Source organism: Solanum lycopersicum, chromosome 2, assembly GCF_036512215.1.
Source record: "Solanum lycopersicum chromosome 2, SLM_r2.1".
Lineage (NCBI taxonomy): Eukaryota > Viridiplantae > Streptophyta > Magnoliopsida > Solanales > Solanaceae > Solanum > Solanum lycopersicum.
Window position 1 is genome coordinate 55,807,343 of NC_090801.1, and position 27,938 is coordinate 55,835,280.

General features: G+C 35.8%; 2 protein-coding genes across 3 annotated transcripts; both read left to right on the plus strand.

Annotated features, from left to right (window-relative positions):
• The first annotated feature begins 840 nt into the window (after positions 1-840).
• LOC101262982 (uncharacterized) lies at positions 841-21,639 on the plus strand. Of its 2 annotated transcripts, XM_026029330.2 has the most exons (20): positions 841-1,273; positions 4,659-4,762; positions 6,134-6,220; positions 6,364-6,439; positions 6,548-6,622; positions 7,100-7,153; positions 7,574-7,633; positions 7,718-7,834; positions 7,944-8,042; positions 8,207-8,301; positions 8,419-8,621; positions 10,468-10,565; positions 12,802-12,905; positions 13,019-13,184; positions 13,294-13,416; positions 15,823-15,905; positions 17,688-17,829; positions 18,745-18,774; positions 20,487-20,557; positions 20,643-21,639. In XM_026029330.2, exons 1-20 carry the CDS (start codon positions 1,229-1,231, stop codon positions 21,262-21,264), a joined length of 2,454 nt encoding a protein of 817 aa, XP_025885115.2. In that variant the 5' UTR covers positions 841-1,228; the 3' UTR covers positions 21,265-21,639. The 2 variants fall into 2 exon arrangements, with proteins under 2 accessions (XP_025885115.2, XP_004233174.2); XM_004233126.5 differs by lacking the exon at positions 7,944-8,042.
• A 1,203-nt stretch (positions 21,640-22,842) lies between these two features.
• LOC101263271 (DNA-damage-repair/toleration protein DRT111, chloroplastic) lies at positions 22,843-27,127 on the plus strand. Its single transcript, XM_004233127.5, has 2 exons — positions 22,843-23,974; positions 26,545-27,127. Exons 1-2 carry the CDS (start codon positions 23,087-23,089, stop codon positions 26,836-26,838), a joined length of 1,182 nt encoding a protein of 393 aa, XP_004233175.1. The 5' UTR covers positions 22,843-23,086; the 3' UTR covers positions 26,839-27,127.
• Positions 27,128-27,938: the final 811 nt, after the last annotated feature.

Here is a 27,938-nt window from a genome sequence, read left to right on the forward strand (position 1 = left end):
TCAATGTTTTGATCAAAATAATAAAATGAAAAATATTTAAAATCTTAAATGCAATTAATCACTAATTTATTTCCTATTTGCAAGATTGGAAAATTTTCAGACCTATTTGCAGGAACTTTTAGTTTGAAATATTTTCAAAAATTTGGTCTCATTAGATTTTTGTGGCTATATAGAAACGCACTAGCTCAAATTATCGTCAATTGTATCATTGTAAGTGTAACTGTTATTCAAAAATTATAAATTGTATTAATCTTTTCTTTTTGATAGTTATAATATTCAGTCATGTATCTCGATTAATTTTACGAGATATCATTAATATCTATCCATACAAATATGCACCAAGGCTTTGCATATACGAGGAAAAAAAGCACCTAATATTTTTCTCATACAATTTTTCTTTTCTACCAATTATCATACATTTTTATCCAAATACACCAACCATGCATAATCATAATTCTAATTAACAATCACAAATTCCTTCTAACAAGTTATGAACATATATTGGACGAAAAAGCATTCAATTATGAACACATACACTTTTCATCAATTAAATCAAATCTTATCGTAATAAATACAACTTACCTTCTTTTATGATATAAATAAACATTTCGAATTATCAAAAAAAAAAAATTATCTTCAAAAATATTCAAGCAAAGTTATCCTTTCTCAAATAAAAATATTTGTTTTGACATTTTCTACCTCTTGATCATACTATTATTATTATTATTATTTTATTCATCTATCTAACAAATTTAAATTTCGTCTTTTTTCAAGTAAAAAATGAAAAAGTATTAATTTAATATTTTTTTTTAATCATACATTTGATAAAATTTATTTCGTGGCTTCTTTTTGACATTTTCTCCCTCTCGATTATACTATAAGGAATTTTATTTTAAAAAATAAATTCACCGATCCAACTAATTTAAATTCCGCCCGAAAAAATTTGATAATAGGTAATAATAAAATTTATTTTGTGGCTTCTTTTTTCTTCTCAAAGGTCCCCAAAAAATACAGCAAGGAAAAAAAATGCTTCTTTCCACCGTCTCACAATTGGTGCTAAGTATAATTCTTGATAACAATTGAACCGAATCCAATCTTATCAAAGACTGCTCCCCACCTTTTTCTAGGGCTTCCTGGGTTCAAGATCATTGTTGGGGTTGTTTTCTTTTTGTTCCTAGATCCAAATTGTTGAAAATTCTCTTCTGGGTCGGTTCTTGATTCTGAAAAAATGGCTATGTTTTGGCGTATGGCTGGCCTCTCCACTGCTTCTCCAGTAACCCCTTTTATTCCCTGACTCATATTTTTATACTTTTTTGTGAAAGTTTATGTACGATTTGAATGTTTGGGGTGCTATATCATCTAGTGTTTATTTATTGGAATTGTATTGGGTGGTTTGTTTTTTAAGAATTTTGATTAATGCAAATGGGTTTTTGTTGAATTTCTTGTTATGCATGTTGTTTTGTGTTTTAGCAGTCTTAATTTTGAATTCAGAATTGTGTAAGGGAAGATTGGTAATGTGATTGTTCTGGACTTTTATAGTGGGGAGTACTTTTTTGGACTGAATTTCTAGTGGAAGTTAATGTTTTGGGGGTCTGGTGTTTACTTCTTATATTCAGATTGTCTTAATTATGCAACTCAAAGAGACTGAGTGTTAAATTCCTTATTGAAAGAGGGTAAAATGAAGAGAGTTGAGTGTTAGATGGACTTGGATGATGGTGGCATTTTTAAAGATATTTTTTGGGTTAATTTTTAGAGCAATGGAACAGTGGCAGAGGAGAAGTTTATGATGGACTGGTGGGCCTTATGATTGGATCTAATTTCTTGAACAAATAGCTGTGGTTTGATGAATTATACATCTTTATAACTGCTAATTGAAGAAAATAGTACCAATGAAGTTCCTGTCTATTAGGTCCTCAATGTTGAACCGCAATTCTACTTTGTGCAGCATTGTGGAATTTTTCGAGGAATGTACTTTTTGTAACTTGCTTTTTGTCTGAACTAAGTGCTAGATTATGTTGCAAATTTTAAGCTATTCTGCTTTCTAGATTGACATCAACGAAGTAAATGATATCTCTTGGTAAAATTATGTTCTTCCCAATGCACTATTTCACTTCAATTCTTATGCCACATACTTGGGCAATGTACCTTTTGCCCATACTAGACACCTTTTCTAAGCATGCCCCGGTAGCCTTTCATTTGGAATTTGTTGTTTTTATGGAATTTAGAGGAGCTGATCCGGGGAATGGAAATCCATTTCTTTGTACCACATACATAGGCCATTTCAAGTCCTATGCCATATACTTGGGCAATTTACCCTTTTCCCATCCTAGACACCTTTTCTAAGCATCTCCAGATAGCCTTTCATTAAGAAGTTGGTTGTTTTTATGGAAGTTAGAGGAGCAGATTCCAGGAATGGAAGTCCATTTGATCGTGCTCTGAAACTTTAAGCCATATAATTGTACTAAATAGGTACAATATATATTTTTCCCCTTTACCCAAGAGAATTCCCTGAGGATCAGTGGCGCACAGTTAGAAACTTGGTGGATAACCCCCTTCTTTTTTACACTTAATACCAGACTTTTGTCTCTAGAGGGTTCAAAACTTGTTATGTGTGCCTAAACCACACATAAAATATAACACCGATAGTATAAGATATCTAACACCTATTTGTTGACTCAATTGTTTGCTAGCTTATTTAATGGGCTAACTTGATAAAGGCTTAACTAATTGAATAATGATGTGACACAATGGCTATGAGTTTTTTTTTGGGGGGGGGGGGGTAAAGGATAAATATGGAATTTTGGAACGAGGTGGAGAACTAGAGACATCACTTTGCCTTTCAGGCGTTGTTTAATTTTGGGGAAATAGATGGCGCGGGGATGACACTTTGAAAGATGATTTCCAGTGTCTCTATAGAATTTCTTGCCAGAGAGAGATGATAGTTCAACAAATTAGGGGGACATAGGCGGAGAGACTTTTTGGGACTTGAGCTTTAGAAGGATGTTAAATGATTGGGAAGTATCAATTGTAATTTTAATTGTCTAAAATAATAAAATGATTGGGGAGTAGGTGAGCTCCAAAGATTGTTAGTCTTAGTACATAGGCAAGACAACCCTATTGATAAGCTTGATGCATGGTGGTAGAGATTTAAGGGAAAATGGCATGTTTATTGTGAAGACTTTCTATGAGAATCTATTGCTTAGGGAGGAGCAAGTGTTTCCATGTAATGCAATATGGATCCCAAAGGCACCAAGGAAGGTGTGCTTTTCACTTGGTTAGCCATAAGAGGCTCGATTTTACAATAAAGAACTTAAAAAAAGCAGAAGATTGTATTCATCGGCTGGTGTTACATCTGCAAGGAGGCGGGTGAGGATGTGGATCATCTTCTCCTACATTGCAGTTTGACAATGAGTGTATGGTGGGATATGTTTAGGTGGTTTGGCGCTCCATGGTTATGGAAAAAATGGTGAAAGAATTGATGTTCAGTTGGAAGAGTGGGAGGAGAAGAAGACGAAGGGATGAAATATGGTGCAACTTGCATAATGTGGGTTGTCTGGAGAGAGAAGAATAAAAGAGCTTTTGAAGGTGTAGAGTCGAGTTCCCCTCAAAGTATCATTCATTCCCTTATTTTATTTTGGTGCACTCAGAAAGTCCCCTATTGTGTAGACGATTGGGTGGAGTTTTTAGAGATTCAGTTGATTGTGTAGATTCTTTACCTTTTGGTATACCACTTGTGTATGGTCATTTTATGGCCTTGTTTATTATATGAAATATGTTTACTTGATCAAAAAGATGATGTGACACAAAGGGATGGTTTCATGATGATAATGTAGAGTGAACATGTCAGTTAACTGGACTAATGTAGATTGTTGACATAACAGTTAAATTGACATGTACTGTTCCCTAAAAAGCAGTTGTAGAGTGCTGATTTTACATGTTAGCTACGGGGACAAATGGATCTTCTTCTAGACAATGTGGATGTGTAGTCACTTTATATTACACTGGAAGGATACAGGGTTTCACCACAGCAATCAGTGTCATCTAGATGGTTAAAAGAGACGAAAATAATTGAATTATTAGGAAAGAAGAAAAAACTTTTTCTGTGCTCATGACCTATGGCAAGTCTACTAAATTGACATGTACTGTTCCCTAACAAGCAGTTGAGAGTTTCTGATATGAAGGATAAGGAGGAGACAAAAAAGAGAACTTTTCAAAGATTTTAGTAACAACGTAGGGACTCCATGTATAGTAGTTTGTCCTTTGGAAAACACAAGGTTCTTTATTAAATTGGACCTTGCTAGTGTTATTTAAACAGTAGGTAGGCAGTGAATGTATGACAACTATCTCTCAAGCACATCTTTAGTTCCAATCTCAATAATTAAATTGAATATTCTTCATCATATATTATGGAATTTAAAAATATTCTGCAACTTTTGCTTTGGAGTATTTCAGAAATATTCTTCTACATAAATTTTATGGATGCAAGCGCAAATTAATATTTGATTTCATTACTTCTCGGTTTTCAATATTGCTTACTCCAAAGCTTTGTATCAGTGTTCAATTGAATATTGATGTTGTTTCTCAATAAATAATGTGTGTGGATATTTTATAATAAAAATAATGTGCATAGATTTATAGGATACACTTACTATTTTCAGGTGGAGACAATTTTGGATAAGGAAAATTTTGCACTGGATGAGCTCTTGGACGAGGATGAAATAATTCAAGAATGTAAAGCTCTTAATGGACGCCTTATTAACTTGTAAGCACCTTATTCGCTTGGTATGCTAGATATAAGTTGTAATAAAATCAAGTTCTATTAATCTTGGATGTGATGTACAAACTACAAAGTATATCCCAACCATTGATGTTTCATGGAAAATCCATTTAAAGTAAATATCTTTTATTGTGAAAAGAAAAGTCTGGATTTGCTGCTGTATGATGAGGTTTATCTGAGGGAGTCTAGTGATGCATGCGTGCATTTGAAGCTTTATTTACGGTTTAAAATTGGCTAGTCTGGATTTAGTAAGAACAAGTGGTTAACTTTGTAATTCTGGTATGTTAATTAGGACTACAACAATTTTAGTGTGCACCAAATAAACATGCCAAGTTATCCTTCTTGAACACAATTTTTTGTTTTTTGTTTTTGTGGGTAGGGTGGGGGTGTTGGTGGGCTGAGGCAGTGCTTGTATTTTAACAAAACTTAGTTTTGTTTCACTATAGACTGTAAAGATCAGTGTTCTTACGAGTTATCAATTAAATGGTGAAGCAATGGGCTTCATAAAAGTGTGCACTTGAAACAATGACAAGCAATGTGATCCCAATGCGAAGTAGTCTCGGTTATTTGAATCTCAACTTTGAATAGTCGGATTAATATTAGCGTTATTGTTTATTGGATTGTGTAATCAGTTATTTTAATTGCATTCTGATCATTATTTTACTAAATTCATGTAATTTTGGTGATCTTTTTAATGTTGTGAATTCTGAGTTTTACTTCAAAGAAGCATATGCTTCACTTCCAGTATTTTGCTTTAAGCATCATGGACCTTGTCGCTATTTTTTTTCGCTTTTGCTTTTTAAAATACGAGTAAACCCTTCGGGGTGACCCAGTGGTTTGAGCTGGGACTTCCATGTTGGAGGTCACAAGTTCGAAACCCCTTGCCAACGAAAGCAAGGGGTTTGCCTTCTGGGTAGAGCTCGTCACACCAGGCTTGCCTAGTGCGGGTAACCTCTCCTATGTGGTCTGCGAACTATCGCATAGGAGCGGGGTTTTACCCTTTGCGCCCCCAAAAGGGTGGCGGCTGCGGGTTTTCCTTGTCGTCAAAAATAAAAATAAAAATACGAGTAAGATATTTTTGTTTGTTTAGACAATATGGAAGAAGTATCATGTGATGACAGGCTTCTATTTTGTAACTGTCTAACTTTGGGGGACTACCCAGTTTGGTATAGAATACCTGCTAATACATAGAATGTCACCATTATAAAAATGGTAATATTATGGAACTTCTGGTGCCATCTCTGCACAAAATTTTTCTTCTTGTAGGATTTAATGGTCATTTCTTGGAAGAACCTGTCAAAAAAGGAAGTCATTCCTTGGAAGAAACTGATCATATTATGCTTTTCTTTCTGACAGTCTGCGAGAAAGAGCTCAAGTTGAACAACTTGTCAGGTACATAGTGGAAGAGGCTCCAGAAGATGCAGAGAAGAAACGAACTTTTAAGTGAGTGTCTGACTGGTGCTGGAAAGTTATTTACATTTCATATGTTATAGGCTCTGAATATTTCTTTGGATGAAAATATGAGTTCTCTTTTTCCTTGACCCCAGTGCATGTATGAAAAGATATCTTGTTTTACTGTGCCACAGGTTTCCTTTTATTGCTTGTGAAATCTTTACATGCGAGGTGGACATAATTCTTAAAGCATTGGTTGAGAATGAGGAGGTATTCACTCTTCTTTTTTTGTCATATATCTTTATTCTGCCTTTGTACTATATGCTCAGTTCCTTGAATATTGTTTATATAAATTGGCTTTGTCATTTTGGATGTCAGCTAATGAACCTGCTATTCTCATTTTTGGAACCTGAGCACACACATAGTACTCTGTTGGCCGGTTACTTCAGCAAGGTATCATTGACTACTAGATACATAAGTGTGAATTATGCTTCACTTAGCTATGTATTCCTTTGTTCATATCTCTAAATATATTTAACTGGAAGGGGAGTGGTTAATAAGTTTGCAAGGTTGATTCCTTTACTTATTGGGGAAAAAGTTTGCAAGGTTGACAACTTCTCTGTTGGCGGTACCACGTTTTAGTTTTGAAAAAAAAACTTCTCTTTGAAAAACTATGTTTATTTTTCAATTTTATCCTGTCTAGTTTCTATCGTTTTGCTCCTTTTTCGACCAAAAGCAAGGTGATAGTTGCATGCTAGATCTTCTGTAAGACTGAATGAAGGACTTTACTTGCTGGATTTTAGGTGAAAACAATACTGCATTAATATTTTCTGGAAGTACTTCCATTTTTTAAGGTTTATTTCTTCTGTGAACTGTTATTATGATTTTCAGTTTCTACACTGTACTTGATGCCCAAGTTTCTTATTTTAGGTTGTCATATGCTTGTTGCTGCGGAAAACATCAGCTTTTATGAACTACGTACAAGTAAGTCTGCTGCTTCTTATTAGCTATCACGATTGATTTGCATTACAAAAACACACATATAGGAAATGATTGGATGTTTATGTCAGTCGAGGTAAAGCTGGTCTATGGATGTCCGAATGAAACCTTGCTCCCTTTTAGTCTCCAATCCATTTCTTTTATGTTCTTTAAGATGGTGGAGAGTGTTCGCCTGTTGTGTCTTGTTTATATCTTCTTTAGTTTGAGATGCCATTTCTTGTGCGAGTAACTGGTATGGTCTACCAATAAATTCTTTATGTATTTATGTATCAATCATCTGGCTACTTTTTTAAAAATTTATTGTCCCTTGTAAAATGGTGAAACATTGATATCTACCGCCTCTTAATGCTTTCAATAAAAAGTCAAGCACAGTCAAGCTAATAATTATGGTTTATTCTCTTGTAGGCTCATCAAGATATTATCAAGAAGTTGGTTGATCTCATTGGAATTACATCCATCATGGAGGTTTGTAGTTTTTCAAATAGTTTAAGGCATGTTTTGTTTGTTTAGCATGACTAAATCCAGAAGTTCCAATGCTTTTGATTTAAGGTGTTAATCCGCCTAATTGGCACCGATGAACATTTGTATAGCAACTTCTCGGAGAACATGCAGTGGTTGGAAGATACAAATGTGCTGGAGATGATCGTTGATAAGTTTAGCTCATCAGTATGTCATTTTCCTGAATTTATTTACTAACATTCTAATTTTCCCAGTCATTAGACATTACATGATTTGTGTGTTTCGATATCTAACCTGGCTTGGGGAACTAAGATAGTACTGCATTCCTGCTTTATGCTGCCATTCTGAAAAAAGGAATTACTGCATGCCTGATGACAGCTTTCTAGGCGACCAAGGTGCTGGGGCTGATGAGAAGGTTATATTTTATCGATTTAAATGTTAAACATAATGTGCTCAGTAGGGATGGATCAAATATTGATGGTCTGGTGTTCATCTAATTTAGTTAGTGACTGAGTACCCTACAAATCTTGTAATTGCTGGTGTAGGTTACTATGGTAATGGAATTCACTGTAATTGCAGGATTGCCCTGAAGTGCATGCTAATGCAGCAGAAACTTTGTGTGCCATTACTCGATATGCTCCTCCTGGGATTGCTGCCAAAATCTCTAGCCCTAGGTGTTCTAATATTCTGAATCTTCATTAATTTTGGATTTTGATTGAAGCCTTAGTCCTGTGATACTATTGTATTTTCTCGGGTCTCACTAACATATTTGGTTATATGATGTTCCACAGTTTCATTGAGAGGTTATTTCGCCATGCTCTGGAGGAGTCACGACCTAAATCTGTGTTGGTTAACTCGTTATCTGTGTGCATATCGTTATTAGACCCTAAGAGGCTAGCTTCAGGAACATATTACATGTACGGTCGCCAGTCAATGCAGTGCTCTGGAGCAAGTGCAAATCCTGAGACTGTGGAAGGGATGTTGGGAAGCTTAGGTATGGATTTACTGGTCGTCTTTGAACAGTGTCTATTGGTGGACAAATATTTTTGTGCATCTTCTTGAACTTCCACCTTCCCCCTTAAATAGAAAGGATTTTGACATTCTTATCTTGCACCATAGTGATTTTAGGCTCTGTTATAGTGCTTAATACATTTGACTTTTGACGTACATGATACAAGTTTTTCCAAGTTATACCATTAGTACATTTAACCCTGCAGACATCACTCTCTCCTCTTCTGTCCGTTACTAGTACACTTTAAAACAAAAAATATGTGGTGCCTTTATTTCCTCTTGAGGTTTCTGAAAGTCTCCATTTGGTAGCAAATTTTAGTCTGGATGTTGTAGGGAAGGGGAAGTCTTCTAGGGATCTTATGTTCGAGAGGGGTTACCTGCAGGTTTAAGAGATACTAGGGATGCTAGGCGGAGTGACCATCAACGCCAATGCCACAGAAAGGATGTTGTGAAAGCACAGCAAAGATGGCTTTTTCTCAGGCAACAGTGCTTACAGAAGAGGTCTCTAGGTGATGGCAGGGAGACCAAAACACCTCTGGAACTATCTTTGGAAGGGGGATATTCCTACAAAAGTGAAATGCTTCACTTGGCTAGTGATAAAGAGAGCTTGTTTAACACAAGAAGTACTTCAGAAGAAGGGTAGACAGCTGGTCCCTAGGAATTTTTTATGCAATTTGACAAGTGAAACCAACAGCCACCTCTTCTTGCACTGAAATTACACTGCTCAAATCTGGAATTTGTTCCTTAGCATCACAAATCTGAATTGGACAATGCCAGAACGTACATCAAACGTGTTGAAGAGCTGGGTAAGAAGAGGAGGTACGAAGAGCCAGAAGAGATGGTGGAGGTTAATACCATCATGTATATGGTGGTCAGTTTGGAAGGAAGGAACAGTGTATGCTTCGACAATAGATCTAATTCCATACACAAGGTCAAATGGAATTGTATAGTATATCTACTTTTTTGGTGTAAACGGTTGTGTATAGTAGATACAGATCAGATTGTAGATTTGATAGGAAGTTTTTAATTGACTCTTTTTGGTGGTGGATAGCATGCCCTTAATGCTGTAGAATACAACCTCACCAGTTTCAAAAAAAAAAAAGAAAAAAAAAAAAGAAGAAGAGAGCCTGCAACAGTTTGGTTAAATTGAAGGGTGTTGATTGGCATCAAATTTCAGTAGGTGTTGTGACTTCACTTGTAAAACAAATATGTTTTGTTTATTTTAGTGATGATTGAAGGATAGATCTCGGAGTGTGCTTTCCATGGTGAAGTGTTAATTCAGCAAAGTTGGATTCTTGGAGGAAAAACACACAAAGGAAGTCAAAGATATGCATGGTTCAATAAAAAGGCTAATTATGACCTCTTTTTCATGCGAAGTTTGGATTCTAGGTTCCCTTTATGAGTCGTGTATTATGATACACATATATACAAATATGATGCAATGAACCCAACTATATACAAATGACACACCTGTACACATATATATACATGCTATTGTGAGTTTTGTGACACTCATTATTGAAAAAAATAAGTGGTACACTGGTTCATTGCATCATACCTCAACTGTAACAATTTACATCCTAATTAATTGGAGATCCTTTCGATGTTATAATTGTTTCTCTCTGCTGCCCGTTGTATTTTGTTTTGCTTTCCGCTGGATAAGTCTGACTCTTTTTTTTGGAAGTACTGAATTTGAGATAATTCATTGTGCTATACCAGTTATCTAGGTTTCGGTATGTTTTCCATATAAATTAGATCTATAGGCTCTGATTTTAACTTGTATGTTGTGATTCAAGTGGAATAACTGTTGTCATTACTTGTTTATACAGGTAATTTACTGAAGCTTCTGGATATCTCATCAGAGGATAATGTCTTGCCAACAACATATGGGAGCTTACATCCACCTCTTGGGAAGCATCGTCTGAAGGTAGTTATCAAACATCTTCTTGTATGCAGAGATCGTAAATGCAAAGGTTGTTTATGCGGAGATTAATAATGAGGAGATCTTTATACATGAATTACTTGAACAGAATATTGTCTTTGAATAGTTTATTCCCCGTATTGCTAATACACGTATTTTCGATTCTCATTCTATCTTTAGATTCCACATGACTTTAATGTTTGTGTTAGTTAGTACTTCCAACCAAACGTTGCAGTTATGTTGTGATTATTTCTTTCTTATGAGGCTAACCAAATACTATACCATCTTTTCACCTTGAATTGGTCAAAATATGCAGACTTTCTTACTTTTCGTGGAGGATTAGAGGCGGAGTTTTATGGTTTGAGTAATTATTTCAAATCATCAAGTAAATGCTCTTCAAGCTTCTGTCTTGGAATTAGAAATGGATATAATTTAGTATCACTTTTGATCTAACTTAGAGAGGTCAGCATTGTCAAAGACGAAAAGTGCTTAACAACGTCAGGGTCTGATGAGCTTTAAGCGCAACACAATTCTTGAATACATTGTGCTGAATTTTATTTTGCAGGAAATGAAAAGTGTGTTCAAACTTTTTCTTCTTTCATTATTTGAGAGTTTTAATTGGTTTTTTTTTGTGAATAAAACACAAGTACACCCCACCCCCTTACTAAAATTGTTTTTCCTATACTTCGGCGGACTATTTTGAAGTGGAATTATTGTTCCCTCTTTTGCTGACATAGCATGGATTGATTTACTCTCTTAAAACGCATGAGAGGCATCGGGAAAACACTCTCTTGGCTTGGGAACTCAACTTTTGGTCGGCCAAGCTGTACCATTCAACTTCTACTTCACTCTATCTATCATTAAACGAGCTACATGACTCAGGTAGCTTGTCTCCAGAACCTCCACTTCCCACATCGAGCTTATCTCACTGACATCCAATCCAACTCCTTTATCACACTAAGAGCTCCTTATTTAGCCGTAGCAAACAAACAATTAACATGTGCAGGAAACTACCCCATAACAAAATCCACTTACTTCACCTTGCAGACTTCAGTCCAAAACCACATCCTAGATCCATCTAAAGGGACCTTCTATATAGGTGCTTTCTGAAGAGATGCTTATAGCTCCAACTTAAGCTTGTTAGACTTAGTCCTAGGATTTTGCATTTGCTTTTTCAGTGAATGATCAGTTTTTTTTGCGTGTGATTTGTTGATTCGAGTGGTGAAAGTTGAGGTTTTTGTGTATAGAAAGGGAAGATGAAAGTGAAGCTAAAATAGGGAAAAAAAGGAGAAATGGGTAATGACATGGTGGCAGCACGTGTATATAAACACATTTTCTCATTTGGGTAAATAAATACTTCTTAGACCTGGAAGCATTCTAGATGTCCTAAGATGCTGGAATATGGATGGTAATGTGAGCAAGAAGGAAGAAAAATGGAAGATCGTCCCAGCATGTATTTGGTGGTCAATCTGAATTGAGAGGAACAAAAGGTGCTTTGAGGGGACTCAAAACAACATTCAGAATCTTAAAATGAATTGTTTAGGCCTTTATTATTTTTGGTGTGAGCAAAAACTACTAGCTCAAGCAGAAGATATTTGATGTTTTAAACTTTTGTAAGGCACAGAACTGAATCACAATATTTAAGTTGTAATACTTTTGAAGGGGTACTACATTATGGTTGTAGTATACCTGTGGATATATAGAAGTAAAGTTACCATTATAAAAAAAAAAGGGTGTGTGCTGTGAGATACAAGGAAGTGGGTAATTGAACCCCTCAAAATTCAACTGTGTAGTTCAGTAGTTGACAAATGAGGGGGCTAGTTTGGAGATCAATATTTAGCTTAAGCGTTAAAGTAGCGGCAAGTCCTCGTGTTTGTTGTACTTCGTTGAGTCCGTCAGTATTATATTTTTTGTAAATAAATTAATAAAGCTTTTCGAGCTCTCTTTAGACTTGTAAAAAAAGATTTTTGAGTATGTGAATAAGAGGACTATACTCTATCAGCCTTCCTTTATCAGAGATTTTTCATACTTCTTTGGTTTTTCCCTAGGCCCCTTTGCACTGTCCCTCCAAAAAAATGAATAATCATGTGATGCCCTCTGCTGTTCCATTCAATGAAACATTTACTTCATCAAAAAAAAAAAAAATCCTCCCGTCCACCTGCACTGTGTTTTAATGTTATGCTGGGTGGTAAATTAGACTTTGATTCCTCAAATTTTGATTTCGATCAACTGGGAATTTCAGATTATAGAGTTTGTTTCAGTCTTGGTGAGTGTTAGCAGTGAAGCTGCTGAAAAGGAGTTGATTCGGCTTGGTGCTGTTAAACGCATCTTAGAATTGTTTTTTGAGTAAGTGCTCTTTATAATTACTATGTTACTATATTATCAAATAACCTTCTGATTTCTGTTACTTGATAGAGTGTCTAGGTATTTGATGTCGGTTTCTTTGTTATTGAATCCAGGTATCCATACAACAACTTTTTGCATCATCATGTTGAGACTATAATAATTTCGTGCCTGGAGAGTAAGAATATTCAATTTGTTGACCATCTTCTTAGTGACTGTAATCTTCTCTTGAAAATTCTCGAGGCAGAGAAAAACTCAACGCTTGCTGCTGATCAATCCAAGGTATTAATCAAAATTTAGGTGTTTTGACTCAATATTCTTAATATTACTTGTATATTGGGCTGTATATGTTGAAACCTTTGGTCACTTAAGTTTTTAAATGTGGATGCAGCCAACGGCCTCTGTTGAGGGAAGAACCCCACCCAGGATTGGAAACATTGGGCATGTGACGCGAATAGCTAACAAACTTGTTCAACTAGGGAACAATAATAATGGCATACAGTCGCGTCTGCAGGTGTTTGAAATATCTTGTTTCATGTGTTATTTGTTCATGTAGTTCTTCCAATTTGATTACGTCCTGTTTTACTGTGCTATTCAGCTACACAAGGCACAAGGATGTTTGCACTTTGAGTAGCTGATTTTGCATTTGATAAATAGAGATTTCTTAAGGTCCATTTGGCAGTTGCTAAAGTAATGTGTTCTGCATTTTCATCAAGTGGGGCAATTAGGGGAAGTAATGAGAAGCATGACACTATTGAATAGGGATAGAGGGAGTGAGAATTTTCACAGGACACAAGTGACTTCTTTATGCATATTTCATTGGTCATCGCAGAAGTTGCTCTACTCATACTACCTGGTAGTGTAATAGATGTTCAATCAACTACTCCTCAATCCCTAACTAGTTGGGATTAATTATATGAATCCTCAATATTCATTCTGCTTTATTAGAGCCCATTTCATTCCAATATTAAGTTATGTCTTTTAAAAAAGTCACTAAATCCCACATGTACATTGTTATCTAAGTCTATATGCAGACTAATGAGTCTTATGACAAATACCAAACTTAATTAAAGTGTATCAACAATTAAACTTTATTTCAGTTAGTTGGTATTGCATATATGAATCCTTTATATGAGAGATTCTGACTCTGTGTGTATGATTTTAGGTCTACCTCCTCTTTTAGCACCTTTACTCATTATAGTGTTGCACCTAGATTGCTGTACGTATGGAGGTTCACATATGACAGTGCAAACCATCTTAGACAACTTTCTCTGTTTTTATCCTCTGCATGGTATATGCACCTTGTGGTAATTTTTTTTGTCTTTTCAATCTTGTATTGCCGCACATCCATCTTAGGATTAATATTTTTATGACATCCATCTTGTGAGACCCAATATTTGATTACATATATACAACCACTCTGTGTAAATTTCTATTGCATAACACTGTCATTGTGTTCTCATATTTCAACCATCTTGTTTTAATGGATGGGTCACATCTTGATTGTCACACCTTTTCCTAGAGACTGAATGTAGATTTACATATCATTTTTTGATAACTGAGAAATCCGTTCGTGACCCGCCATTTGGACCAATCACAGCCTTTTAAACTCGGGGAATAATGGGCCTGCCCCTCTACACTTTTCCACTTAAATACCAAGCTTCGTTTTGCGTGGTGTGGTGCAGGGCGACCTAAGCCGCAAATCCTCCACCTTTTGCCACTAGAGCTAGCCTTGGGGGCAGATTTACAAATCTGTTGCATTAGACGCTACATTCTCCTGGTAGTTTACTTGTGTTGCTAGAAGAAGCTTGACTTACTAAAAGCTCTGTGTTTGGGAAGTTGATGTTGAGGTGATTCTTTTTCTTGTTTCTCTTAGATTACCTACAAAGTTGCTCTAATACCTAATCATATTTCTTAACATAGCTTCATTTTGGCAAAATTTCATGGCTGGTAGTGGACGAATGATTTTGGCTAAATTTCATTGACCTAAAGTAAGTAGGCAGTAGTGTGTTGTCTGCTGCTAGTAATTGTTGTATTGCTCGTGTATTTTTTTGTCCCTTGATTTGTGTTACTTTTTGTTGTTTCTTGTACTTCGATCAGATTGCTTTGTTATGCTTTCACTTCTATTTATTCTTTTTCTGTACTGTGTTGGAGTACTGTTTTTCCTTGAGCGGAGGGTCTATCGGAAACAACCTCTCTACCTCTACTGTAGGGTATCCTCCCCAGACCCTACTTTGTGGGACTACAGTTAGTATGTTGTTATTTAGTACCTAATGTAAGTTTTATAACTAAAATATACCTTCAGTTTCAAAAAAACAAACAAACTAAAATATACTTAAATTCTACATTTAAATAACAGAAAGTCCAGCCCACATTTTTTTGATGTGGAAGAACAATTTCCAGTACAAAATATGTACACAAATTATCAAGAAGATCCAACTCACCTATCAACTACTTTTTAAAACCTATTTACCCATTACCTAAAATATGCGATATGCCCACATGATTATAAGTTGTATAGTGTATTACCTGTACTTATTTAGTCTATACGTACTGAGAAATTACATTGACCTCTGATGGAGTGATTTTCAATTGACCATTTGGAAAAAAATCTATATAATCATTTGGGGATAATCATCTTGGGTACCTTGAGGTTAATTTCAGAAGATGCCTTTTATTATATAGAGAATTCACCTACTCACGTCAAGTCTCTTCTATTTGATTGTTTTTCTTTAGTGCAGTCTCACTTTAGTGATTTGATATGGTCAAATTTCCTATCTGCATTAGTTTGCGAGGTTGTTAGTGATTGCCTCCGTTATGTATTCAAGTAGGAGCCCTTCACAGTTCCTTTTTATGCTTGACATTTGCAATTTTTTTTAAATGTAAATTCCTTGTCCTAAATGCAAGTTCTTTTTGGCAGGAGAATAGTGAATGGATTGATTGGCAGACAAATATTCTTCAAAAACGGAATGCTGTGGAAAATGTTTTCCAGTGGGCTTGTGGGTGAGTGCCTTATTGCCTGCTATCAATTTGTGCTGGTTATTTTTTTTTTTTATAGTGTAGGGGGATGGGGGATTGCTTCCAAGTAAATAAACCACCTGCAGAGAAGAAGGCATGCACAAAGGATAGTGATGCAAATATGAAGATATTAGGTAGATTCATGTAGTGTCATACCGTGACTGCATTACTAGGATTATGAAATACTTGAGAACTGGAATTGAGCAGTCTTTGTTGTGGGATGTGTTGTGCATTGTTTGTTAATACAAGAGATGTATCAATCACACACTACTGCCCCCCTCCCCTTGCTACCTTCTTGTTGGAAAGGCATAACTTGATCTCTGTGAGTAACACAAATAATTTGGCTCAGCTATATTTCTCATTATTCGTTTTGCTCCAAATAATATTGTGAGGAGTCTTTGTTAATTGACTAGTTCTAGATTGGTTGTCAACCTATACACATCCACCTTTATCAGAATTCAGAAAAGGTTTGAGTTCTGCAACTTGTTTTATCCCGATTTAGGAATGGAAGTCTGAAATTCACAGACACTGAGCTGCCCAAGTTCAAAAACAGAGTTGGTTACATATTTGTTGAATTATTCAAAAACAGAAATTGAGCTGCGTAAGTTCTGGCTTCTCCTTTTGTTGGTTAACATGGATGATACTCATGATAGATCTCACTCTCACTCTCTCTCTCTCACACACACAAAAAAAAATAAAATTAACACTTGCTAGCCATCTTGTTGAAAAGGCATTACCTGGACTCTGAATAAGGCAAATAGTAGCTGCATTGTTAGTACCTCTATTTTTATTTTGCTTGTTTTTTATTTGATACAGCAGGGGTGTGAGGCAGTGAAAACAAGGATTGTGTGTGTACTAAATTGTTGGTGTTGTTTGATTAAGAAGTGCAATGCAAAAGAATACCTTCTTTCAGGAGGCCTCAGGCAGTGGACATTTTTCTTGTTAATTACTCTCTCCATCTCAATTTATGTGGCGGTGTTTGATTGGGCACAAAGTTTAAGAAAGAATGAATTTTGAAACTTGTGGTCTTGAACAAGCCGTAGATATTTGTATCATTAAAAATCTTCTCATTAAGGGTAGAATGGGAAGTATAAAATTCATTTGTTACTCCCTCTGTCCCGATTTATGTGGCAAACTTTCCTTTTTAGCCTGTCCCAAAAGGAATGATACATATCTATATTTAGTACAATTAAACTTTTTAAAATGTCTATGTTACCCTTAGTGAGATGATTTATAGCCACACCAACATCTATGGCTTGTTTGAGACCACAAGTTTCAAAAGCCTTTCTTTCTTTCTTGCCTCACATAAATTGGGAGAAGTATATAAAGATGTCATTCTTTTTGGAACTGACTAAAAAGGAATGAGTGTCACATAGTTTAGGAAAAAGGGAGTACCATGTTTCATGATATATAACAAATTGTGGGCCTTGAATGTCTCATTTATTCTGTAAAAAGCATTTTGAGTTTCCTAGCCGAATTCCTCTAATGATATTTACCTTACCTTACAAGAAATTCTTGCCGCGATTGAAGGAGAGAATCATGCCCAGATTTGACTGTTCCTCACTTTTGATCGTTTGTGTAAATTTTATAAAAGTACGCCATTTTTTCATTTGAGTTGGACACAACATTTTGAAGAAAATATAATCATTACATCCTTTCTAATACCAATGGTATATTTTCATCTTTTCATTGGATTGATCATGATTGTAGTTTGTTAGTCTTTATACCAGCATAATATTGACTTTTATTTCATGTAACCTCTCTCAGGAGACCCACATCACTGCATGACCGAATGAGGGACAGTGATGATGATGATTATCAAGATAGAGACTATGATGTTGCAGCTCTGGCAAATAACTTAAGCCAGGCCTTCCGCTATGGAATCTATAACAACGATGAACTTGATGAGGTGTTCTTCATATCCCTTAACAAAAGACAACATGATTGTGCATTTCTTGATCTCTCTCTATCTTTTAGCATTTAATAGTGCTGGCTAGGTTCCTGTGTTTATATCTGGAGAAGGTAATGACAGAAGGTTTGGAACATTGATAGGTAGTTGGAGAATTTATCTTTCTTATATTTAGAGTAGTTCTTTCTTAGAGCTGCATGCTATGTATAATCTTTAGAGATGAAGTAAAATGAGCACAGTAAATGTGCTTTTTGATTCATATTAAGTGCCCACACCTTTTTGCATATCTAATTATTTATAATTGAATTTGAAGTGTGGTTTTGATTTTTATCTGCAAGTCCCAATCACAGGAATGTTGTTCAGAATCGGTGGTTGAATTTTTGACTGTAAAAAGCCTCTGCTGAAAATGGTATAAGATCCATAATTCAATATAGATGTAGCAGGGTTAGACAGAGGGTCCGGGAATCTGTGCCAGCCTCTTGTAACTGTTATATGGTCATGGTATAACAGCCTAGATGTAGTAGGTTAAGACAGAAACCAGTGAGAGCTAGAATGAATTTTATTCTGTTAATAGCATCTTCCTAATTCTGTCATAATTAGGAATGTTGGTATTTAGTGATCTTCCTTATTAAATGACTTTCATTTTAAGTTTAAAGAAACCTTATCTCAAGTAGCCTAAACTATGGAGCACTCTGTAGATTGTCTGCAAGCAATTCAATACAAGTTATATCTTAAAGTGCCAAAACAATGGATGCTTGATTTTGCTTTTTTTTTTTCCTTTCCTGGTTTTTCTTGTTTTGAACCTTTTTTTGTTCAACTTCATCTTTAATCTTCACATATCAATTTTTTAAGCACATGGTCATTAAGTGTATAATCATTAAAAATGTACTAAAGGAAGACTTTATCTGCGTGCAGGCTCGTGGTTCACTTGAGCGGGATGATGAGGTAACTGTTGAGGTTTTATTTAGTCCTTCAGTGATTACTTAGTTAATGAGATATACGAACTGTCTGCTACCGTACTTCTATATGCTGTTTCTGCATATGCTCTAGTGAGAGGGTACAGGGCGTACTTTCTCTCCCTCACCTCCACTTTTCATTCACAGCCATGAAGTGCGTCTTCATATAGCGGGAAGATATTTAGAGGAGGTGCAACTAATTTGTTACTAAGGCATAGTCAATTGTATTGATTGATTGATATCATTCTTCATAATGATGATCATTAGAGAAAGTTGAGTCGATTTGTAAGGCAGACCACCTCTGTTCCACCTTCAATACTGATCATCCCTTTAATTCAATGTGGCTGACAGGAACTTCTTTTTGGTCATTAGCAATACTTCCAACAACTCCCTCCGTCCGGATCTTGTCACATTTCCTTTTTCGAGGGTCAAACTTCATAAACCTTATCCAACATTCTAAGATGTATTTTCCACCGTATTGATATTAGAAAAAATGCAACTTATAGTACTTTTCATATAGTTTATGAATCGATAAGTTTTACTCTTAAAATATTAAATTAATCTAATTCAATTTAGCTCCGAAGATTAGTCACTCTAGAAAACGATACTTGACAAGTACTTTGGGACAGAGGGAGTAGTTCTGAAGTCACCTATTAGCTTATCAAAATACCCACATTGCCCTTAGCTTTTGATTGCTTTAAAGCCAGTTAGTTATCTGTGCATATTTAGTTTATTATTTTATTAATTAAATAAACATGTCATTTGTGATGGAAGAATGAAGCGATATAATATTGCATGTAGGAATATCTAACGGAATTTTCTTGCTAGCTGTATGTCCACCTTGTCATATCTTATAATATATATATCTCAAAGAAGTAGGCTCTACAAATGACTTTAAAGTTTAAAGGGTAATCTCATACAAACTGTTATACCCTTTAACCTTGAGTTTGGAGCATTTATAGATATCTTGTTAAAATTCTCATAGAGGGTATGTATAACAGTTCTGAGATAATGGTCGATTTTATAACTCACTTGTGTGCTTTCTCCTTAAGAAATTTCAAAAGCATTTTTCCAACTTAATTTTTTCTTTTGGAAATCCTCCTATTTAGTATTAATTATGTTGTCATGACCAATGTCACTAAGGCTCACATGGAAAAACCCTCTTAAGCCTAAAGCTTGGTGAAGCGCAGGTTGGGTGTTTTGGCTAAGCTTAGATGACCTTTTAGTGCAGTCACCAAGGTTCTAGGACCTATGCTTTATCACCATGGCTCTGGCTTTAGGAGGACCATACTAGAAAGTAAATATAGTTCGTGAAGTAGTAGATTGATTGCTAATAGAACATTATGAATGGAGTTCGAGTGATTACAACTAGAAATTAGTAAAATTTGGTATAAATACCTAGTCACTAAAACTTGGCACTGCATCCCTACATCTAAATCAGAACTTCAAATTTATGTTTGAACTCAGTGACATGATTTTTGCTTCATATATTTAATTTTAATCTTTCAATTCCTTAATCCAGATAATTGGTGTGTTTACATTTATTTTTTCTTCATTAGTGCTCTCTTCTCTGGACCTATTTGTGCTTTGCGCTCAAGTCTTAGTAGTCATGACGTTGCTTTACGCTTTTTGCCTGTGGCGATGCACAACTTGTGCCTCTTCAGGCAACTCATTTACACTAACTCTTCTGATTTTCTGTAGGATGTCTATTTTGATGATGAGTCTGCTGAAGTTGTGATATCTTCACTACGTCTGGGGGACGATCAGGAAAGGTGGGTAAAAGACAGTGTTCAAAATGCTTTGTGTCTGTCGCAGTATTATTAGTAACAATGATGTTACCTATAATTGTTTTTTCAGTGGATCACTTTTTACAAATTCCAACTGGTTTGCTTTTGAGGATGACAAAGAGATTCGTGAACAGTACACTGCTTTGGTTGCTTCTCCTTCACCTGACACAGAAGAAACTAATATTATTAGGCCCAGGACAAATGATGATGCAGCTGCTGATGAAGATGATGATTTGGCAGACACTGCCTCATCTGATCGACCTGAGCCAAAACAAAGTTCTGATCATCCTGCACCCTCTAGTTTGTCTGAGGACTTGCATCGTGCTACAAGTAATGAAACCATTAAGCCTCCTGAATGGGTTGAATGGCGAGAAAACTCTAATACAATTGCAACATCCAATCAAACCTCGGATTCAGCTGGTGTTGCTGATGTGGTCGGGCCTCCTTTACCTAATGGCGACGTCAAAAAGGAATCAGAAGCTCCAAAGGATACTACTCGGTCAAAAGAAGAAAATGCTCATATTCCACCCACTAATGTGTGCACCAGTAATGTGAAAGAAGGATCATCAGGTGATACCTCACAGCCTCCAGAATCAGGTGGCAGCCAAAGCGCTAGCAATGCTAGTTCAAGTAGTGTGGAGAAGCCCCCTGCTGGAACGGTGGGATCATCTAGTGGAGAAACCAAAAAGTGAAGTGTGGAACCACTGTGAATTCTCGAGGTGCAGTTGCGGGAGAAAAAACCTGGCACTTTTGCTATTGGTCTGGTGCACTGATGAGAGTCTCAGCGCTTGCTATCGGCTGGGACTAATATGTGGTTTTGGAGCCTGATGTATATTACTGGGCTTAAAAGTCGATTTAGCCACAGATGATTCTTTCCTCAACTCATAGGTAAAGAATGCTCTCTCTTTCCTCTCACTTATTAAAGGCCTTTAGTGCAGGTGATTCAGTAGATCATACTTTTATTACTAACACACAACTGCCTCTAGATGTGTCCAAACTGCCAAAGGGAGTTGTGTTGCTGTACACATTGAAAGGATCTTCGTTTTATATCATCTCATATTTTGTCATTTTTCTACGTCTTGATCCACTCTCATCGCCAAATTTACTGGACCATGTTTGGTGAAGTATAGACCTAATCGTCAACCAGGTTATGTTCGACACTTGCACACAGCATTACGGTGCAGGTTCCCAGTTAATAAGATGTTGAGATCGATTCAGTAGTTCCCACCGTACTTTTCCCATAAAAAAATTTGATGTCAATATAATTTAAAGCCTTTTTTGGCTTCTCTTCATGACTTGTGTTAATTTGTTCTCAATTTTCAAGTCGATTTGTGTGTTTCATATGCAAACTTATGGTAGTCCAAAACAAAATAAAATGTACCATTTGATAGTTTTCACAACTTTGAGATGTAAACGCATTCTCGTCTTGACATACACAAGGCTATAGGATAGTTTTAAACAAATAAACTTTGGTGCGCTTAAACAATTGAATGGGATGCATTTTAAACAAATATATAGCATTGATTATGTAATTTGGTGTATCCTAACCATCTATTTTTTATGTTCACACAATTTATCACTCGCTTTATGGTAAAATACTTTTCGATGTTGAGTTGGCCTGCACATGCATGTTGTTGAGTGATTCTTTTCATAAAAAGATTCATGTGTTTATCTTGATGGATAGAGTTATGTGATACTTGATACATATTAGATGTTATTGAAATTAATCGAGGCATGTGAAAGTTGACATCGCCACTATGATTATAAAAAAAGAAAACAGAAAATGATATGCGACTAACTCAGAGTTTATATGCCTTTTAATACAAAAGAATAGGTTACATTAGGTAAAAGAAGCAATCATTAGTTACATATGGAACTTGCAAAAAAGTCATAATTTAAAGAGCAAAAAAATATAAATTTCACTAATTTAGGGTATAATTATGATTTATGTGTGTATTGCTTAGTTTTTGAAATTATTTTCCATACCATATTCACTTAGATTCGCGGATCAAATTAGATGTAATTTATTTTTTAATATATCGTATTTAAGTGTGATTAGCACGCACATATGGAATACATTGATTCTCTCTTGTCTCTCCCCCTGTGTATCTGATTTTCAAAATGTATTTGTCTAATATCAAAAGATACACGTAACATTCACCCGCCGTCGTTCTCTTTTTATATATTTATATTTTAGAACGTATTTATTGTCAAAAAATATATGTGTTTAACATATATGTATTTAATTTGACAGTGAAATGAGTGATATATTTGACTTGAAAATTAGTACAAAATTATTAATTAATGCGATATTATGTAATTTTTTGAACTATGGAGTGGATTAATATTATGATAGGAATATTTCTATTATTCCTAATATTATTATGTTTTTGATTGCAAACTAACTAAAGAAGAAAAACATTTAGGACCAAAGCAGTAAAATACATATTAAAATCTCAACTTCCGTCCAACTTCATTTGGTCAATTTAGAATCTCCGATCGCTTTCCGTTACAATGCTCGGCGGCTTATACGGCGATCTCCCTCCGCCGTCGTCCTCCGGCGACGATGACAAGCCAACCAACGCCACCACAGCTAATGTGTGGTCCAGCAGTGCTAAGATGGCTCCTTCAGCCCTTCGCAAACCCTTCGCCCCACCCCAAACACTTCTTCGACCTCAGCCGAAGCCCAAACCGCAGCCTTCAGCAGCTCCAAAACCTAATCCATCGATCCCTCTTGACGAGAACACTAATCCAAATCCCACCTTTGCAACGACGTCGTTTCAACCAGCCCTGGTGGCTGTTACCAGCAGTGTATTAGAAGAATACGACCCGGCTCGGCCGAATGATTACGAAGATTATCGGAGGGAGAAGAAGAGGAAGCAAATGGAGGCTGAGGTGCGGAGAGAGTTGGAAGAAAGAGAGAGAAAGGAGAGGGAGCGAGAGAGGGAGGAAAAGGAGAAGAGAGAAAAAGAGAGAGAATTGAATATTTCAGGTGAGGAGGCATGGAGGCGGAGGGCGGCAATGAGTGGAGGTGGTGGAGGAGGAGGCAGTGCTCCCCCACGCTCGCCTTCGCCACCATCAGGGAATGAGTTTAGTATTGGGAGGTCAGAGAGTGGGGGTTTGGGATTGGGAGCGGAAGGAAAGATGACAGCTGCACAAAGGATGATGGCTAAGATGGGTTGGAAGGAGGGTCAGGGACTTGGAAAGCTGGAGCAGGGAATTACGACTCCATTGATGGCTAAGAAGACTGATAAGAGAGGTGGGGTTATAGTGGCTAGTGAAGCAAAGCAGCAGCAGCAACAGCAGCAGCAACAACAACAACAACAACAGGCACCTGAAAAGAAGGTTAAGAGTGTCAATTTCAATATGCCTCCAACAAGGGTCGTGCTGCTTAGGAATATGGTATGGATTGTTAAGATATTCTGTCAACTTATTTATTTGTTCTGCTTGCTTGGGGAGTTCTACTCTATGAGCTTGTTTAGCTGCATAAATTATGATGATTTCTTGCTAGAATAGTATCTTTCATATAGTTAAGTCGCTCAGGAATATGATATGGATTTTTATGATGTTCTATTGACTTACTTATTTGCTCTGTTTGATTTGGGATTTTTATTATATGAGCTTTTTTAGCTGTACAAATTATGATGGTTTCTTGCTAGAATAGTTTCTTTCATATGAGTTAATTTGGTTTCAGTCGTTTGAACTTTGGCTTAGTCTTACACTTAGTGCAAGTAGTTTCCAGGGGCTCAGCTGTGTTTTGAATCAGAGTTGTTTACGCTGAGGAAATTTGAAGTAGAAAAACTTTCGTCCTTTAGTGATTTCTGACCAACACACCCGTCAATTTGCTTTTATTTTTGGCCCGTAAAAGTGAAGTGCTCAGCCATGCCATTGAGAATAGTCTTTTAAATTTGGCTTCCACCTAATAAAATTGTTCACCTCATTGAGAAAAAGAAGAATTTGGCTTCCACCTTAATCTATCTTAGTAGCTTAGTTGTTTGACTACCTGAACTTTCACCTTGTTGGTGAGGGTTGGATTCCCCACCTTGTAATCCCCTTCCTCATTTCCCCTTTCCCTACCCCATTTTTTATTTTCCATTTTTAAAAAAAAAGCTATCTTTCTAATATAGCAGAGAAGAGAATTACCATTCTGCCTTTGTTATCAGAAACAAGTTTCTGATTGGTTATCTATATGAGCTCATTTAAGGTCAAATATTTGGTAGTGAGTGTTTCTGATTGTTTATTTATTAGATGATGGGTGTTAAGACTGTTAACGTTTCATTGTTGAATTTGTGTTTCTAGAGGCAGTCATGTAGTTTAATCATGTGAAAAGGTATTATGTATAATTGGCTATTGAATTGTTCATTCTTCTGACATTTGTTAGGTCTTGAGAGACAGTGTGCTACTCGTATACTTTGACAAGTTATTTAATTGTGGTAGCTAATGTACTAAGATTCACTCACAAATCCTTTTTCTTTATAAGGTTCACTGACTGGTCTTTATATAGTATACTGAACCTGTTCAACAGATTTATCTATGTGAACTTTTTAACCTTTTATTATGCGATCTATAGGTTCTTTTTTAAAAAAGGATAAAGGACCAATTAGTCTTAACCCTTATGTTTTATTTCATTAATTTGTGCCTACCAAACTATTTTGGGGTCTAACAATAAGTACTACTGGTTTCTAAGGAAAATGAGAACTATTGAGTATTAGTATAATTTTTTATCAATCTTTAATGATTGCCTGATAAGTTAAATACTAAAGTAGCTAATTAGAACATTATCCACTTCTGTCTATCATTTTCTGTTGGCATTGGCTACTTAAAACATCTCCTCAGAAATTTGTCTGTGCATTTGCTGACTGCTTTCACATTACACTAAGGGGAATCAACTTTCTCTAGATATAGGGGAAAAAAAGTACCTCTTTTCCCCTTTAAGGTCTCGTGTGCTGGTGATTACCAATATCTTCATAAATGAGGGTACAACCCTTGATTAGCTTCTATTCTTGTGATTCTAAGTATTTCTCCACTCACTCTAGGGTTTGTAATATGGTTAATTGCTCTGCTCAGCGGGGAAGTCACTTTTAGTGAATGAACCAAGGGGTTAGCTTTTACTCAAACTTCTCTAGCTTGTATGGGTCTTTGGACAAGGATATACACGCATAGATACCTTTGGATTATAGATGGTATTACAATGCGGAGGAAGTAGAGATTCATTTAGGAAGGATTGTAATGCTGGTTCATGGTGAATTTGGTTGCAGTTAAAGTGAACTATATCTGAAGAATTGTTGATGGATTGGATATATGTATTCTTTGTTTGATTAATGAGGTTTAAGTTGTATAAAGCTATGAAATACAACTTTAAAGTAATTCGACCAAATTTAGTTAAAGAATTATTTGGAATGATGGGAAGATGGACTAGGGTGGTGGAGCGCATGCTTTATGGTGAACTGGCAATAAGGTGGAGGTTTGGAACTAAGAGCGCATTAGGTTACACATCATTTGGAATTAAATGTTTCGCTTATAAGAGAGTTAATGGCAGACTGCTGCATTGCTTTGTGTGTGTATTATATTCTTTTCTGGATCTCCTGGTTTTTACTGAAACATTTTGGATCAAATATAGTTTTGCCATTAATGAAAAGTGGGGCTTGCATGAGGTTACACTTTTCCAAGAGCTTCACATCTGCAATATTGAACTCTTTCCTGTAGTGAATGGCTTTGTGGGGGGGGGGGGGGGGGGTGTCCAAGTTATAGAGTAGACCCAAAAACAACATATGAGGTAAGATGTACGCAGACCTTACCCTACCTTTGTGGAGTAGAGATGTTTCCGATAGACCCTCTGCCAAAAAAAGAGAAGTTATTCAGTGAAGGGAACTGATGCACCATCTGTAGGGATATAATACACGAACAAATCTTTAACGCGTTTTTTTTTATGATCTGACCTATCTTTTGTTCCTATTTTCCTTCTTTTGAAGGTTGGTCCTGGCGAGGTTGATGATGACCTAGAAGGTGAGGTGGCTGAAGAGTGCTCTAAGTTTGGTACTGTAACTCGTGTCTTAATATTTGAGATTACAGAAACAAATTTCCCTCATGAAGAAGCTGTTCGGATATTCGTTCAATTTGAGAGAGCAGAACACGCAACTAAAGCCCTTATAGAACTTGAAGGTCGATTTTTTGGCGGTAGGATTGTTCATGCCTGTTTCTACGACGAGGAGAGGTTTGGCAATAACGAATTAGCTCCCATGCCAGGAGAAATTCCTGGCTTTTGACCAAACAGTTATTGTCCAAATGTAACTTCTCTTTATTTTTTAACCGGGACTGTAATTTTGCAAGCTTGTTTAGCGTGCCTTACGTGATACATCTCCTTGTACCTATCGTCTCAAGTTTACACAAAGCTATGTATCGAAAAACTTCACATTATTACTCTTGAGGGAAATTGGTTTGGGTCCTTAGTTTTCATTGTAATGCAAGATATTAGAGAATTATTGTTTTACCGTTGGTTCATTACTGTCTTAACTTTTTCATATATTAGTATATATATAAGGTTTATTCGATGCACACCACCTGAACTTTATACATTATTATTAAGTGTACATAAATTTTGAAGTTCTGTGTGTTGCAACTTACAAGTAATCGATTTTTATTTTACTTTTTTGGTGGCAGGAAGATCTGAGATTGTTTTTTGAAGTGATAAACTTGAGTGGCTTGTAATGACTATTCTTTTTTTAAAAAAGATAATCAATGTGTTGCTAAAAAGGGGAACACACTACATATCTCCACCATACTAAAAAACATCTGTAGTTCTCTGTAATGTGGAAGTTGGTATATAGTCTTATCAATGATGTAATCTAGAAGATATAAAGGAAATAGTAATTTATACCTTCAATATAAACATATATATTCCACCAATGTTAAAAAAGAGTCTTAAAATGAATTAAAATTGGAGATTACATTGTGGTCAATTAAAAAAAAAAAATCAAATGGATTGAGATCGACTTAATTTAAAGGGAAAAGAGGACAAATATATCCCTGTACTATTGGAAATAGTGAGCAAATATTTTTCGTCATATTTTTTGAACATTGATGTTCATGCCGTCCAAAAATTAAAGCATATACGTCCTTTATACTAACGGATATATATTGTCGTAATTTTATCCACTAATTAAATATCTGATGACAGATAAGATTGTGTTATGTATCCCTATTAGTCTTCTGTTAAAGTAGAGGGTGTATATGCTCTAGCTTTTATATAGCAGGGGTATCATTGCCCCAATAGTATGGCAGAAGAAATTTGCATTATGGTAAAATTTCTTAATGAATAAAAAGAAAAACACTTCTCAAAAAGTTGGATATGAAGTAAATATTGTTT

Bases quoted from the DNA above. Each gene is read 5' to 3' on its own strand.
- LOC101262982 (XM_026029330.2), top strand. From the start codon at position 1,229: ATGGCTATGTTTTGGCGTATGGCTGGCCTCTCCACTGCTTCTCCA. The intron at 6,440-6,547 runs GTATTCACTCTT...TTTGGATGTCAG, and splicing joins CATTGGTTGAGAATGAGGAG to CTAATGAACCTGCTATTCTC. The intron at 15,906-17,687 runs GTGAGTGCCTTA...AACCTCTCTCAG, and splicing joins GTTTTCCAGTGGGCTTGTGG to GAGACCCACATCACTGCATG.
- LOC101263271 (XM_004233127.5), top strand. From the start codon at position 23,087: ATGCTCGGCGGCTTATACGGCGATCTCCCTCCGCCGTCGTCCTCCGGC. The intron at 23,975-26,544 runs GTATGGATTGTT...CTTCTTTTGAAG, and splicing joins TCGTGCTGCTTAGGAATATG to GTTGGTCCTGGCGAGGTTGA.